Here is a 17,366-nt window from a genome sequence, read left to right as displayed (position 1 = left end):
ATTCAGCCGGCACCTAACTCTATGCCTTGTTGACTCTCCGCATTCAATTGATTGTTTTCATTTTCAGAGCTCAAACTTCAAGGTCGCCTTCACCCTTCATAAATTCAAGTAAACAAGGAGATTATTGATTATTTAGAGAACACACATATCTTCTCTCCTCCCCAGTTTAGCTAGACCTTTCCTTTTCTTGCCTTGGCCGTTTGGAATATCAGATCCAACCCACCAAAGTTGCTTCTTCTGTCTTGCCCTTCTAGGGTTTTGAGCTATAAGAAAATCCCTCCCTATGCACATGGGCATAAGAACAAAACAGTTCGTTTGGCTCGTTCTACTGCTTCTGGTGCTGTTACTCATAGCTAAAACTACTTCTTCTGATCATAAAAGAGGGAGCTTCAGCTCTCAGTTGAGTGCTGCTTCTTTGAAAAGTAACGAGGGGTTTGGAAGAAATACAAATGAAGATGGTGATCCAAGTTTAACTGATGAGAAGAGGATAATATACACTGGTCCAAATCCCTTACATAATAGATAAGTATTAACATAGCTACCATTCTCATCATTTTTCTTCTCTATTCAAAGCTGTCTCGAAGACCTTTGCTTTCTGGTTTGTAGTTTGTCGATAGGAATGTTCAAGCAGGATATGGTAGATTTTTCATTTCATTTGCTGATTAGGTTTTGTTGTTAAGGGCTAATTAACTAAGAAGTTGGCATAGATTGGATGTGTTCAAGTTTGATATATGATAGTCATTAAATAATTTGTTAAGCTTTTTGTGAGTTCTTTATCACCTTTGATATCAGACCTCAATCCAACCAAAAAGATGTAAAGATAAATTGGATTATCTGCATCATAGCTCTATCTTGTTTTATTTTAAACTCCTAAATGTTCATCTCTATTATCTCATACCTAATAATACGGGGATGAAAAAGTTTAAATAATGTAGTGTATATCATGTATGAAATACTTGCAGACTTAAGGGTTTTAACCAACGTTAAGGTGGAGGGCTTGGGTTAGAATCTTGCAGTCATATATTAAGATAAAACTTTTGATTTATCAAATCTGGTTACTTGTTAGAAAAATAAATGTTAATCCTCCTAAGAGAAAGTTGGAGCACCAAAATGGATGGGGAAGAAACATGATGGAATGAATCCGATTAGAGCCATCCACACATCAGGCTAGTCGGGTTGTGCCTGATTTGCATGGTCCGTTGTGCCATAGGCCATGTTAACCTGTCGCGGAACCAAAACCTAGGGTATGACTCATAATTCTTCGATCTTGTCTCTGTGAATTTTATTTTATAAGTTTGTTTGTATACTTTCTAGGCTAGTCTAGTAAAAATCAAAATTTTTATATATTTTTAACTTTTAATAATTTTTTAAAAGTTTTGTAACCTGATATGCCTTAAAAACGGATTTTCACAAGACCCATGTTCTATGAATATTAAAACATTACTTAAATGTTAACTATTAAAACAAGAGCAATATTATTCTCAATTTTAAATATTTATATTTAATTAATAATAATATATTATCTAAATACATAATTAATTATTTATCGATTGAAATTGATTTCTTAACTAATGTGAATAAATTCTTCATTATTAGATCAAATCTACCCCACCCCTCTACTCCATTTCATTGCCACTTAATTCTTATAAGATTGCAAAACCCCTCGCATAATAAAAATGGTTAGACTCATGAGAAATTACAATTTTTTTATTCTTTTAGTTAATATTTTGAGTCCAATTGGAGAATAAAAAATTTCCCCAGTGTAATTAGTTAAAATGATAGTCATTTAACTGTTGATAAAAACAATCAATTTTAAATAAGTTATACAAATATGACCAACATATTAGGATTGAATGAAATTGTCTCATATATAAATTTACCTAATATACTGTTTTAACATCTCAAAATCTGCACACAAGAGTAGTCGTGTATACCTAATTTTCGTCATCGACTTTCACTTATTTTTAAAAAAAGGGAAAACAAATTAGTAAATTATTCTTAATTATTTTTTATTGCTTTGAATGTTGAAATTTACATAGTTTACAAAGAAAATTAAAAATGAGATCAAAGCTTTTTGGTTATAATGTTTTTGTGTAAAATAGATTTGATCTATCTTGGTAATTCTTGATTTATGTCAAAGCTTTTGTGATTGAATAAAATTATAATGGATTGTTAGTAAAATCATGCATGAAAATGCATGTTTAAACTTGTTTTTTTCACCATTTGCAATTCAAGTCTGTATGCTAGTTATGGACGGTGGGTGGTAGGGTTGGATTTGAATCAAACCGAGTTCAAGCTCGATTCGGTTCACATATAACTGAGTTCAAGTTTGAGTTCGAACTCGTGAAAGCTAAGCTTGAACTCGATTCAAATTCGATTTAACTCATTTTTCATTATTAAAACGATATTATTTTAATACATATTGATCAAAATAACATTGTTTTGTATCAAAATTTTTTATTAGAAAATCTGACGAATAGCTCGAGCTCAAACTCGAACTAGTTTGGTTCAAATCCATCCCTAATGGTGGGAGTCGAAAGAGGTCTTTACCAATATTTGCCTATACGAGAGATTATTGAAATTTGACATTCCTTATACGGGGTTGACAAATTTTTACACAAGCTCATTAACCCAAACACATCTTAAAAAATTCATGGTAAAGTTCAATTTTTTTAACAAGAAATATAGTTCAAATTAACTGAAATCAAATTATGTTTAGATTGACATAAAACCAACCCAAAGTGATATGAATTTTTTATTAAAAAAATTGACAACTATTAAAAGCACATTGGACACAATTATATTTGTTTATCCCCTTCAATCATATAATTATTTATCCATAATAAATTTTCATTAGGTTAATTTTTAAATCATGCTCATAAATAATAAATAATTGATTTTAAATATCTCGTAATTTGAATTAATTATATGACTTTTCCTTCAATATTAAATATAGGCCAAAGGACTATTTCCCACCCAAATTTAGGTGTATTTTCAAAATTACACTTATAGAGTTTAAAAAACTCGAAGTCTCACCTATAATATAACTGCCGTTAAAATTTTTAGTTAGAAGTATAGGTAAAACTATTATTTTACCAATAATATTAAAAAAATATAAAATTCATTACATTTTCCTTCATAAGTTTTAAAAACTAACAACTTCACTCCTATATAAAGTTTTGTAACTTTGAAAAGTTACATTTTCCTCGCAAATTTTGTCTTCACCTCTTTGGTCACCATCTCCAACCCCGACAACCTCCACTCTTCACCCTAAACCATTGGTCGACGCACGTAAACAAATTTGGAAAGGATCTCTTTGTCAAAGATAAAGAGATTCGACAAGATCTGAGAGAAGAGATCTGGATTTCGTCGACAAAAAGATTTAGATCTCTTCATCTATGAAGAGATCTGGAATCTCTTCGTCGATAAAAAGGCTTTGTTGTCATCATTTCTAGATCATTGGAGAAAGTGGTCGAAGAGGAAGAAAAAAATTCTAAAGTTTTGGGAGGAAAATATGATTTTTCAAAATTAAAAAACTTTATGAGGGGTGAAATGTTAGTTTTTAAAACTTTGAAGAGAAAAATATAATAAATTTTATATTTTTTTATTCTCATTAGTAAAATGACGATTTTATTTCTGCATTGAATAAAATTTTTTAATCTGAATTAGCCAATTGATGAGACTTCAGTGACTTTAGATCATACCTAAACTTGGGTGGGAAATAGTCCTTTGGCCTTAAATATATGGGGATGTTTAGTGTAGGAGAATATATGATTATTTCTATATTTTATCTTTTAATACGAATATTAATATATTTGGATAATATAAATTTTTTCAAGAGTAATTATTTAAAATGGTCGTCATTGCAAGGGTGATAGAAATGACCCATTTTTACTTGGTTATACAGATATGTGTAACATAATAGGATTGGATGGAATTTCCTCATATATAAAAATTTATCTTAGATGCAATTTCAACATTTTAAAACCCATATATATAAAGTGTAGTCACACATACCCAACTTTCGTAGTCAATTCTCGCTCATTATTTTTTCTAAACTAAAAATTGCGAAAAAATTAGTTAAACATTCTTATTTATCTTTTATTGCTTATAATATTGAGAATTACTTGGTTTGCAATGAAAATTGAAATGTCATGCATATAAGATTGAAACCTTTCGGCTATAGTGTTTTTGTGTAAAGTAAATTTGATCGATTGTGATTTTTTGATTTATGTGAGTGTTTTTATGATTAAATAATTTTAGAATGGACTGTTAGTGAAATCACGTATGAAAATGCACATTTAAGTGTAGTGTGTTCATCATTTGTGATTTGCGTTCAATATATAAGTCACGTATGGTGGGAGAATGTAAGGTGGGGTTTTAGTGATATTTGTCTTAGATATGTCCAATGTACAAAGTATAGTGTAATTGATATTTTTCATATGAAAGATTATTAAAATTTGACATTCTTTTATTCAATTAGCATGCATCATATATTGCATCAGTTTATCATAAATTATCTTTACTTATAAAATTTGTTACTACTTTTTTGCTAGGGCATTTAATGTGATGATAGCTTTACCAAAACATCTATAAGCTTAGTTAGAATAATATTAAGGTAACAAAACTTTCTACTATAGTCATCATATATGCACATTAGATCTTCACAGACATTGATGCTGTCATCATGAAGCTACCATTCTAAGTACGTTTGTTACATACATAATTTATGCACAGAAGATAAAAGATGAAGAAATATCACTTGATTGAGTATAAAATGTGATAAAAGGTTTGAATATTATTCCAAAATTAGCCAAAGGGTTTGGCATTTAAATTGCCTTCGACCACTCCTCAGCTAAGAGGGTTCGCTAGTGCCTGGAAAACTTGGGGCTCGATGCATGCTAGGAAGCCCGTATATTGGATGCAATTGAGTCTATTTTGCAATTGGTGTCATTTCTCTCTCCTTCGATGTCTCTTTTGAAACTATATTTATCGATCATACACTATGTTTTAACTTTCAGTGGCATTCGAACCCCACATTTCATTTAACTTTTAAAAATTTAACTTACACGTAATTAAACAATAAAATATAAAATAAATTATAAATGTTAAAACAAATACAAAAATTTTTTTAAATAAAAGTATTAATCACTTTATACTAATCTTTACACCTATTCTAATTTAGAAAAAATCATTGACAAAAAGTGATTTTAGCCGAAAAATCTCTGCATTCATAAAGATTTTAATTGAATGCGGGTCAATTTTGATTAAAATCTCTTTTATTATATAGAATTCATTCAATTTTATTTTAATGATTAAATCTCTATAAACTTTTTCGAATGTCTATTAAAATCTTATTTAAATAATTATATCTGCATAATTTTGTTAGAATGTATATTAAAATTGTATAAATTAAAAAATAAAACTATTTTAATTAATTACCATAAATTTAATCATAAAAACCTGATATTCTTAAAAAAGAATTAGGGCGTATCGTTCCACCCAAAATAAGTCAGGAGGCTAGCCTATCGGACACTTAAATAAAAGCATTCCCGCTGCGGAGGGGGAATTTAGCAGGGAAGTGATAAACGGTGTCGTATTAGCCAGGGCAAAAAACAAAATACAGAAAAAAGGAAGGCTCTCAAGCACTTTACAACTGATCAATTGGCAAGCTTGATCGTTCTTGTTGGGATTTGTCTTCGCCTCTGAAGCCCTGAATATTTGCGCTTCAGGTACTTTCTACTTTGAAATCCTTTATTATTATTTTTTTTGTCTTTTACGCTTTAATTTTGTTTTTCACCCCTGATGAATTTGCGCATTTACTTGCTAGGGTTTGAAATTTGTGCTAGCATCAGTTTGAACTAAGAGCGATTGAATTTTTTAATTAGTCGTTAGTTGTTGAAGCATTTACCAACTTTTTTTTTTTAGATTCAGTGACACTTTTTTGCATGATTCAATTTTGTTTGGCAATTTCATTTGTTTCATTGTTATATTGATAGCTACTTTAAAATTTATGGTCCCCAGTTCATGTGTGGTGATAAACTTTGTAGGCAATGAGATGAGTTCTACAGACGAAACTGGTATGGGAGTGCAATTGGATGCTGACCTCAATAATCCGGGGACATCAGGTTTTGGTACTGCTATTCAGACTTCGTATGGCTCTGGGGTTGAGTTTTCAGGCCAACAATCGGACAAAACTTTTTGCAGTGGACATGATTTTGAAATGTTGGATGTTGGCCTTTCTTTTGATGTTCTTAGCCCTGTGGACGGTTCATCAGTTGTGCAGTGCAATGACCCCATTAAATTGAGGGGCTTGACCACACTTGATATGGTTGGCAAGGAGTTTGATTCTCTTAAACAAGCTGAGTTATTCTACTGCACATACTCAAAAGTTGTTGGCTTTAGTGTTAGGAAAGATGACTTGCGCCGAAACAAGTATGGTGCAACTATCTTGAGAAGGTGGGTTTGTTCAAAGCAAGGTCAACGTCCTAAGAAGTGGCTGGAAAAACGTGACCGAATCCGGGAACCAAGAGCATTGACACGAGTCGGTTGTCGTGCATCCTTTCGTGTTAATTACCATCGTGAAACATCAAAATGGGTTGTTAAGGAATTTGTTACAGAACACACTCATGAATTGCCATCTGCATGTGATATTCAGGTTCTTCGGTCTAATTGTGGCGTCCAAGATACGGACATGGCTAAAGCCAAACCAATTCGCAGTATGAGTGCTAAATCAGGTCAAGTAGTGGATTATATGATTGATCAATCAGAGAGTTGTATGAATATTGGATTAGTTAGGGAAGATTTACAAAATAAAATTGATGTTACCCATCAGTCTGATATAACAGATGCGGACTCGGAAACTGTTATTGCCTACTTATTTGGCAAAGCTGACATGGATCCCGGTTTTTTTTGTAAATACACAGTGGACGAGGATAGAAAGTTGGGGAACTTGTTTTGGACAGACTCTGTAGGTCGTTTTGATTACAGTTGTTTTGGGGATGTTTTAGTATTTGATTCCACGTACAAGATTAATGCATACCAAAAGCCACTTGTTATATTGGTTGGGACAAATCACCACCGCAGAACAACTGTGTTTGGTTTTGGGTTGCTAAAGGATGAGACCTTGGACACATATACTTGGCTACTGGAGACCTTCTTGTCTGCTATGAACAACAAGAAACCATTGTCAATAATAACTGATTGTGACAAGGTTGTGTGCCAGGCAATCAAGAAAATTCTACCTGACTCTACCCATCGGTTTTGTAGCTGGCATGTTGAGAGGGATGCTCGGGAAAATGTGCAGGATGAGCAGTTTATAGAGTCATTTAAAGATTATATTTTCAGCCATATGAAACCTGAAGAATTTGATCAACAGTGGTTGACATTGGTTGCAAAGTTTGGTTTGCAGGATAATGATTGGGTCAACAAGATGTACAAAAAGCGTAACCTATGGGCAGGATCCTTCTTACGAGGGAAGTTCTTTGCTGGGATGCATTGCAGCCAACTTTGTCAGAGTATGAACTCATACCTGAACTGTTTTTTCCATTCTCGGCTGAAGATGTTTGAATTTGTCCGCCAAATTGATAAGGCGGTATCATGGATACGCTACAATGAAGCAAAAGATGACTTTGAGTCGAGCTCTATTCCAGTCCTAAGTACCCACCTTGAACGTTTGGAAAAACATGCTGTGCAGATTTATACCCGAAATGCTTTCTACATGGTCCGCAATGAGATCCAAGAGGAGACTTTGTTGATTGTATCTGGTTGTGCCAATGAGGTAGATAGACGTGTGTATACACTTACTAAATTCAGAAATGCTCACATGAGATGGATAGTGGCTTACTGGAGAAAAGATCATCGTATACAATGCTCCTGCAAGGGATTTGAGACAGTTGGACTGCCGTGTAGCCATTCTTTTTCTGTCATGAAAGCTGAGCACTTACTAAGTATACCTGATAACCTAATTCTAAGGAGGTGGACTAAAGATGCCAAGGACGGCAAAGACTTAGCTGTCAGCTCCTGTCAAAGCCCAAATGATTTTACAGAAATGTTGCGGTTTGCAGCATTGACTGCAGACTGCCGTAAATTATGTTTTTATGCATCCAAGACTAGTGAAGGGTATAGAAAGGCAAAAATGGAGATATATCAACTAACTCGGCGCATGGAGGAGTCTAGTAAAATCAATGGCGGCAGCATCTCATCGGTGGGTTTTTCTGAGAGGTCCAGTGTTGCTAGTGATCCTGCAAGAAAATCAAGGACTGATATTCATAATTGATGCTTGCTTCTGGCGTTAATTGGATATTTTCTATTTTCTTTTTTAGGTTTGATCTCTTCTTTTGGAAAATCTTTTGAGATCAATCCTAAGTGTTTATAATTTTATAAATCTATGTTTCACTTTTACTTAAAAGCCACTATATTTGACACTGTACAAATATGAAATCATAATCCATCTTTTGGTTAATTAACCTGTTATCTTTCGCGGATTGTGCATATTTACCTGACTGTTTAAAATTCTTAAAACCCCAACTGAGCTCTCTATAGCAAGAAACAAAGCACAGAATCAAGAAAGGGAGGAGATGATCTGAGAATTGAGAGAAGGAAAGAAAGATATCAATACCAGTTTGTTGCTTCGCCTGCAGACAGGTAACCTTCATCTCTGAGTATATTGATTTAATAATTCTAATTTTGTTTAGTGGTTTCTTATGTCAAATTGTATTAGGTTTTAAATATGTTCTAATGTCATTGGAAAGAAGTGGAACACACACCTTCACCTTCTCCAAGCAGCGACATTGAAGGGTGAAAAATTAATGTGATTTCTTATTTATCCCTTTCGTGTCATTTATATTTTTTGTTGCAATTTCCTTCTACTTCCTATTAATACTGTTTCCCATGATAGATTTTGTGGTAATGAAATAATCTGCGAGTTAAATGTTTTTTCAATAACCCTTGCACATCATTAACTGTTAGTTTTGTTGAGAAATTTAGGTGAATAATTAATCTTTCTTGTTTCTTCCAGCATGCCTTCTTTCTATTTTCTTCGGATGTTCTCAGGATGTGTGATTCCCTCTTGGAATGCCCTGGAGCTAAAGTTGAAAATATAATTTTGTGATAAGCATTTTTGTTAGAATTGTTCAGTGGTTTATTCGCCTTGTTGTGAATAACAAATTTTGTGCTATATTGCTATGGAAACGCACCGCTTCTTTTGGTCACTTGCTTAACTGTTCACAGTTTCTTGGCGTAATTGCCAATGAACCATTGAAAAAGCACACACAACTAATTACTGTTTGATTGTAGTGGAGTCTAAAGTGTGCAGAGATGTTTATGTATAATAGGAGTTCCTTTGCTACTGTAGTGTTACGCATGGATGATTTGGATGAATCTTGATCTTTGAACTTAACTAATGATGCCACTTAATTATGATGCAGCATATGTAATTAAAGCGTATTTATATTATTTTATTTAAATATTAAATATTTATATTATTTATTATATTAATTAAAAATAATGATATCTTTATTTTAAAAAATTGATAAGATAAAATTTAAATAAAATTACAATTATTTTGATATTTTTTTAATTTTTAAAGTATTAAAATTTTAATAATGGATAATAATATAAAATTATAAAAAATAAATTATAAAAAATATAGTAAAGGGTTGGTTATCATTTGATCGAGGGTTGATGTGAAAAATTAGCAGGAAATTGATTTGAGCCATCTGTCCCAATTATAACGATTGATGCAATGGCACAGCTACAGTTATCATTGCATCGGGATTTGGTATGACACCGACACCGCCATGTTCTTCTAGTTATGCCAAAAATTGGTCAACTTTTCTTCTTTAGATTTACGGTTTCGTTTCAATTGTATCGTCTTTTTTGATGCAAACTCATTGAGTGTTTCGATTTTCAATGAAATCAAAACTAATTCCAAGCCAGAAAAAAAAAAAAAATGTATCAAATAGGGTAAAATCAATTGAGGATGAATTGGGCAAATTTTATTAAAATTATCAGTTAAATATAAGTATGAAATAGTTATTTTAATAATAATATTAAAAAATATATAATTTATTATATTTTTATATATTTTAAAAAATTATATTTGTCTGGATGATGATGTGTTCGATGATGAATTATCTAGATTCGTTAAATCCAGAGTTTTCTCAAAATAATAAATGGAGACAACGATAGTTTAAGGTGAAAAGAGAAAATCATAGACAACGAAAGATAATAGTCGGAGACATAAAGAAAACACCCCTAGGTTTGAGGGAAAATTAGAAAATTTTAGGATAAGATAAAGTTATTAATTTTTAAAATCTGAGAAAAAAGGTTATGCATTTTATATATTTTTAATATTGTTAAAATGACGGTTTTACTCTTATATCTAACTAAGAATTTTAATTGAAATTAACTTATATGTGAAATTTTGAGTTTTTAAAAATTAGTAGGTGTTGTTCATAATTTTTTTTACACCCATATGTAGAATGTGTAAATTTTATTTGTAACTTTAAACACCTTAATAATACCAAAATAAACCCTCCCGTAACAAAAGAAAATCATAATTTTTTGATATTTTTTATATTTATTTCAACTTTCTCTATACAATAATCATCACTTGTCTTCAATAATTGATGAAGAAAAATGGTTAAAAGGACTCATTTTTATTCAATTTTCTTGCATGGGAAGATGGTGGATTAGTTCGGCTTCACAAGAAACTCATTTTTCTTCAAAATTCCCTTTTATTAATATTGGGGTATTTTGATTGATCTATCTTTTGCTTTTGCTTGTTGCACATGGTTTGTCTTATTTTTTACACTACTCTCTCTTTTGCTCTTCTTAAAGTGGTTGAAAAATTTTCTTTTCTTTTTTAAATTTTTGTAAGAAGTGATGAAAAAACGAATAAATAAATAAATAAATATTGAAATAACCTTGCAATTTCAATAATTCCCTAACATGCTAAATAACTTTTTAGTTAAATTGGCATGATTGAGAATTTTATATTCTTAACTTATTATAATCATCATGTAAGTAATTTTATTAAAATACAAAAACAAACTAAAACTGGATTTAAGTTTATCTGAGTTTGAGTTCAGTTTGACTTGATTAGAGCCAAGCTTGAGTTTATTTCAAATATATATTCAAACTCAGCTTGTTTGAGAGAAGTTAAGTTCGAGTTTGAATTGAATTTTGAGTTTAATTTGATACTATAATTGAATAAATATGATTAAAATGACTTTGTTTTGATATGTATTAGTCCAAAATGATATCGTTTTAGTCGATTCGTATTAATTTTTTTGTAGGGTTATGAGTTTAGTGAACTGAACACTTTTAAAACTTGAGTTCAAAAATATTTAATTTTCAGACTCGAGCTTAAACTCAAGTCCATTTGAATTGAACTTGTTTTGAGTTTGTTTGAACCAAACTTCAAATTTGAATTCAAATTCGAGAATAATCTTAAACTCTTGTCCAACCCAATAACAAACAGGTGAATACAAAATTTAGTAAAAATCTTGTAAGCATAATAAGGGCAAAGGACTGTTTCCCACCTAAGTTTTAGGGTACTCTCAAAAGTATATCTATGATAGTTTAAAAACCTAAATACCCATCTATAGACTAACTTTTGTCAAAATTTTCAATTATAAGAATAAAACTGTCATTTTACCTTCCATATTAAAAAAATATATAATTTATGTTATTTCCTCCACTTGATTTTGAAAAATGATATTTTACCTTTACAGACCCTTAGGTTTTCTTCTCTTTAGTGACAGTGACAACAATGACGATGATGACGACCACCATTCTCCTCCCTTCTCTCTCCACCGCTGTTGATGACATCCCATAACGAATGAAGAAGTACTGATGCACCGAATCGAAGACAAAGAAGCTGCCATCACATTTTCCTCCCTTCTCCCTCAGATTCATCGCATTTTCCGTCGAATTAGCTCCAAGTGAAGCTTCTGTCGTGCTATTTGTCTTTGTCTACAACTGAATCGATTGAAAATGAAGTTGGTGCTGCTTCGTTGTGCCGGTGTTGGAGAAGTTGAATTCTTTCATCTTTGATTCATCAAGACGATCCTTCTTCGTTCGTTGTGAGATGTTGCCAATGGTGGCAAAAAGAGAAGGGAGGAGAAAGATGTCTGTCACTGTCATCGTTACCATCTCTATCATTAAAGAGAAAAAAAAACCTAAGGGTTTGTAGGATGAAATATCACTTTTTTTTAAGTTGAGAAGCTAGGTTGAAATATCACTTTTAAAAATATAGGGAGAAAAATAATATAAATTATGTATTTTTAATTAAAAATAAAATAATATTTTTATTTTTATTTATAATTAAAACTTTTAATAAAACTTAATTTATAGATAAATATTTAAAATTTTAAATTATTATAATATATATTTTTAAAATTAAATTAAAACTTAAATAGAAAATAACTCTTTTTGCCCGCACAATAATAGAGTGTCATTACTTTGTTTGAGACCGACAGAACGGGGAAGCCATGATGGGCTGCATAGTACATAGTATATAATTGAGGCTTCCCAACAAGATTCACCACAGAGTTTAATTGGCCTTCAACCCCCCAGTACTTCTTTCCCTTCTCCGTCATCTACTCCACAAACCCCAAGAAGAAACAATGGAACACAGAAGCCTACCACCATTAATCTTCCTCTTAATCTCTCCTCTTCTAATTCTTTCCCTTTCAGGATCTGCTCAAGCTTACAAGAACTACACCGTTGGTGACTCCTTGGGCTGGTACGACAACACTGAAAAGGCTAACGTTAATTATCAGAAATGGGCTGATGCCAAGAACTTCAGTTTGGGAGATTTCCTCAGTAAGTTTTCATTATTCCATTCATATATTTGGTCATGATGACAGATCTTTCATCTTTTCGGATATTGATTGTTTCTGAAAATTCAACTACTCACTCCGAGATCTTTCTACTTGTTTGATCCGATCATCTGAATTTTTGTGAACTCTTTTACTTCCATCTTGAATCTCTTCAACAGCCTTAAACTCTGGTCGATCTCTTGCGTTTTCTGTTATTAGACAGTAATTAATTTGGTTCAGTCGATTGTGTGATGAAAGTAGAGAAGATAAGAATATGCTTTGTCGTCTTTTTAGATAGGAGAACTTTCGTTCCAGCATTGCATTTATGCCTTTCCCCACGTTACCATGGAATTGAAGAAACGTGAACCGTCACTATTTCTTACTAGTGTACAAAAAAGGCCAAATAACTATGTTCCACCCAAGGTTTGTTGATATGACATTCTCACCCTTTATGTTGCAAAAAACTATTTTCCACCATCATTCACATCTGTTAATGAATTTGTTAAGTTTTCCTAAATACAAAAATACCATTAACACGTAAAATAAATATCAAATTGCTACCATATCTTTATCAATTTAAAATTTTATCACTGAGACTGCTAGATAATATTAAACCCAGATTATTGTTAGTTTGTAAAAAAATTGCCATTACAAAAAATTTAAAAAAAAATTGATGCATTTCTTTGTAAGAGATGTTTGTTTGTTTGTTTGTTTGTCTTCCATGTGCACTGCCATAAAAGGACCATCTGCTGCATTCTTTACAGCATGATTAAGTGGCAACTTATCATTGGTTTGTCAGCAAAGTATTAGTTACCTCACCACCCAACTGTTCAGATTTTCTTTAATCCTAGCTGCCCCCCATGTGAAATTTCATCACAATTCCAACTGGGATTCTGCTGTTTATGTTAATGCAGTTTTCAACACTGATACAAACCATTCAGTTGTGCAAACATACAATTTCACCACATACAACCTTTGTGACTATGACGACGCCCTAGACAGTGACACCAAAATATGGTCAGCGGCTGACCCCTCGAACACGGCAACAGTTGCCGTGACGATAGCGGTACCTCTACTGAAAGAAGGAACTACTTATTTCTTCTCGAGCGATTATGATGGGGATCAATGCAACAATGGGCAACGTTTTAAGATATATGTCAGTCATGGAAAAGGGTTGCCGGATAGTTTGAAAAGTCCCTCGGAACAAGCGCCGGCTCCCAATAGTCCGGATTATAATAATGATGATTCAGCTCCTGATATAGTTGTGCCTTCCAATTTCAGTAGTCCTGAAGATGGTGATCATAAAGATGATGATAATGTTAAGAAGGCATCTAGGTCTGTTTCTTTATATGCTAGGAAAGTTAATAGTTTTATGGTCTTGTTAGGGTTGGTTTGCATATTTGTTTGAATTGCTTTGATAGGTTTGGTTTTTTAATTTTAATTTATTTATATTATTATTATTGTTTGGGGTATATTGTATGATTTCTTGTATACATACTAGAGGAAAATAATAAGGGTATGATTTTCATTGTTTAGTAAATTTTTGTTATATAGATTTTGATTAATTGCAAGGAATTTATTTGCCTTGGCATGCACGCAAAGATCAAATGAAAAGAGAATCTATAAATAAGATTATTCAAAGATTACAAAGTTAGTCTATGATTTTGGTACATGGTTGTTATGGAAATAAAGAAAAAAAAATATTTTTTTATAATCTCAATATAATTATTTTTTTGTATTTTGAATTTGTTGATGAGATATATCCTCCCCAAGTGATATAGGAAGAATTAGATAATTAGTTTTGTTGTATACTATGGTAATATAAAATACCTATAAAGAAAGTTAGACACGTGGTTCGACTTGTTCAATAATTTATATTCACGAATATAATATTAACAGTTCAGAGAAAATACTTTGATAGAGTATGAATCGAAGAAAATTGTTAAATTTTATGAAAGTCTTCTTGTCAAATTTAGGATGATGCTTATGCAATCCTTTTTCCCACTTTGCCTTGAATAATCCTTCCTCTTAATAGGAGGCAAGGAAGAGGTTATAACATTATCAGTTACATTTAAATTCAAATATTAACTTTTTAATTTGTTATATTTAGAAGATAAAATCACGATCGAGAGTTGATAAAATAAGAAATTATTTTCAATTGCAAGTAAATGCCAGAGAAGGAATGTAAATTAGTAAATTACATTCTCTAAGTAAGAGATGTCTATTTGCAGGTTGTAACACAAACTGCTACTTTTATAGATAGTTGTTTCTTTGAAAGGTGTTCTGAGAGTATAATTCTACTCTATAACAATAACCACTAGTTGTTAGGATGCAGACAAAACTTCAAAATCTTGTTTGACAAACAACTTGAATGAATGCTACATGGAGATTTATAAGATATTTTAATAAACCCTTTAATTGTCATAATTATTATCTCATGCGCTTTGTGTCACACACCAGTCATGTTTCATTTCTCCATGAAATTTGTTTGGATGTATCCTACTTGCAACACGGGATGACAAACACATCTCACAAGTTTGATTTGAACAATCACAATCAATTCTTGTTTTGCCTTGGCTGTTCCATAAAGAAAGAATGACTTGTTTTGGTTTCTCACATCTTGAGTGTTTTTAAGTCTTTTGTGATCTATTATTCCTAAGAACTTGCTTTTGTTGGTCGATCAAATGATTACCTATACCACTTTACGGATGATGAGTACTTAACTTTAAGATTCATTTGTTGCTTGCAAACTTACTTTGTTTGTTTATCTAAGCATGCAAAAATTGACATTGCATAATGTTCATTTATCCACGGTGGAAGAAGGGTGTTCAAAGTATGATTTTTATTTGAAGGAAGCCAATGTGGTGGATAGATATCCTATTGATTTTCCAAGACAATCGATAGGGGATGAACATTCTTTCATCACTGTGGTAGATAATAGTTAGCGTTTTGCCTGGGTGCATAACAACATTTTGCATTGTGATGGTTTTTCATGAAGCAAATATGGAGGGAAACCTTGTACAAGCTTACTAAAGGAGATCAAGTTTTTGTGTTTGTCTTCCCTCCCCGTCTTGAGCTTGCAAGGTTTTATTAAGCGTTTGAGTTGGTCATGCCCTTGCCTTGAAGGCATAATGAACTTAGCAGACTTCAAACAAATCTCTTAAGGCTTCGTGGCCATGACATTGAAGTAACTGACTATACCTTTGTAGTTGTTTATTTGATCATACTTTGAAGGTTTCGACTTACTACTTGTTTGCATTTGTAGCTTTCGAAAATGCCTATTTTTCCTCTTAAGGAAGTGTTTTGTATTAGCTTTTCAAAAGGAAAGCAAAGGACTGTCAGGTTGATTGAAGAGCCCAATTGGTGTAATGATAGAGTTGGCTTCCATGAAACATAACTATAAGATGAAAGTTTCCACTCTACAGTTATAACTCATTATCATAAAGAGGAAATGTAAAGATATATTGGGACTTTTGTTGGTCATAGTTTGGATTGATTAAATAGGAAGTACATTTGAAGAGAAATGGTGGCCCTTAGCTTAGTGGAATGGGAGGACAATTTGGGAATCATGCCTAAAGGGGTTCCTTAAAGAATCTAAAGAACCCATGGACAAGTTATTTGTGGTTGCAAATAGGTTAAGATACAATTAAAGCCAAGATTCTCAATTTGTTCTTTACTCAACTTCAATTCCTTGATTAGGATATTACTTTCATGGGAAAAAGTTACACGAAAACAACTATAACAAAGAGCCAATTCTATATCAAGATAGTTTCTCTAGAAGAAACAAATTAAAAACTATATAATTACTTACTATGTTGAATCTATTATTGTCTATTATAGTCCACTGTTGTCTTACCTAACCATAACAAACACATGTTATTTTACTCACTTCTAGAATATTAATACACAAGATATAAGAAAATTTCTCTAATAAAATAAATACATAAACCCAACATTTACCCCTTTTATATCATGCTATTTTGTCTGAAATCAATTGACATCGGTCAAAACCTATCTTCAACTTCCAACCATTTTTTTAGGTCAACATTTTCTACATTTTTCGATGCCTGTACTCCAGATTTGTCAAAACCACAAATTTTTTCATTATGCTAAACTCAAACACAAGGTGAATCAATTATAAGAGCAATATCATTAGAAAAAAGAAAAAAAAAAAAACTTATTTGACACGTCTCTTGGTCCAAGACATTCATGTAACATAATCAAGATTTAAGATTTTAAACAACTTTCAAATAATAAAACTTATATCTTCTTTCTTGTGAACAATTTAATAACCCAACAATTTGGGATTATAAGTAGAACCAAGCATGTTGTTGGGTTAAGGCTTAGGGATCCTTCCCTATGGGTAATTTTGTGTGAGATGGATCGTACTATTTATTGAGAGATTCCCCCAAAATACCAGTTCTCTAAATAACCCTGGTTTAATATTGTAATTTTAAGCTTATTTCTTATTTTAGACAAATAAATTTAAAGAAATATATTCAAACACAAATTATTGTTCAAAAGTTAATCAAATAGGCA

General features: G+C 31.8%; 2 protein-coding genes across 2 annotated transcripts; both read left to right on the top strand.

Moving 5' to 3' along the window:
• The first annotated feature begins 5,573 nt into the window (after window positions 1–5,573).
• On the top strand, window positions 5,574–8,468 carry LOC123206726 (protein FAR1-RELATED SEQUENCE 5-like). The gene is made up of 2 exons (XM_044623934.1): window positions 5,574–5,732; window positions 6,051–8,468. Exon 2 carries the CDS (start codon window positions 6,059–6,061, stop codon window positions 8,276–8,278), a length of 2,220 nt encoding a protein of 739 aa, XP_044479869.1. The 5' UTR covers window positions 5,574–5,732; window positions 6,051–6,058; the 3' UTR covers window positions 8,279–8,468.
• A 4,033-nt stretch (window positions 8,469–12,501) lies between these two features.
• On the top strand, window positions 12,502–14,367 carry LOC123206710 (blue copper protein 1b-like). The gene is made up of 2 exons (XM_044623914.1): window positions 12,502–12,831; window positions 13,742–14,367. Exons 1-2 carry the CDS (start codon window positions 12,633–12,635, stop codon window positions 14,233–14,235), a joined length of 693 nt encoding a protein of 230 aa, XP_044479849.1. The 5' UTR covers window positions 12,502–12,632; the 3' UTR covers window positions 14,236–14,367.
• The last annotated feature ends 2,999 nt before the right edge of the window (window positions 14,368–17,366 follow it).

This window comes from Mangifera indica, unplaced genomic scaffold (assembly GCF_011075055.1).
Source record: "Mangifera indica cultivar Alphonso unplaced genomic scaffold, CATAS_Mindica_2.1 Un_0046, whole genome shotgun sequence".
NCBI lineage: Eukaryota > Viridiplantae > Streptophyta > Magnoliopsida > Sapindales > Anacardiaceae > Mangifera > Mangifera indica.
The sequence above is the reverse complement of the archived record's forward strand: the minus strand, read 5'-3'. Positions and strand labels throughout refer to the sequence as shown.

Bases quoted from the DNA above. Each gene is read 5' to 3' on its own strand.
- LOC123206710 (XM_044623914.1), top strand. From the start codon at position 12,633: ATGGAACACAGAAGCCTACCACCATTAATCTTCCTCTTAATCTCTCCT. The intron at 12,832-13,741 runs GTAAGTTTTCAT...ATGTTAATGCAG, and splicing joins CAGTTTGGGAGATTTCCTCA to TTTTCAACACTGATACAAAC.
- LOC123206726 (XM_044623934.1), top strand. From the start codon at position 6,059: ATGAGTTCTACAGACGAAACTGGTATGGGAGTGCAATTGGATGCTGAC.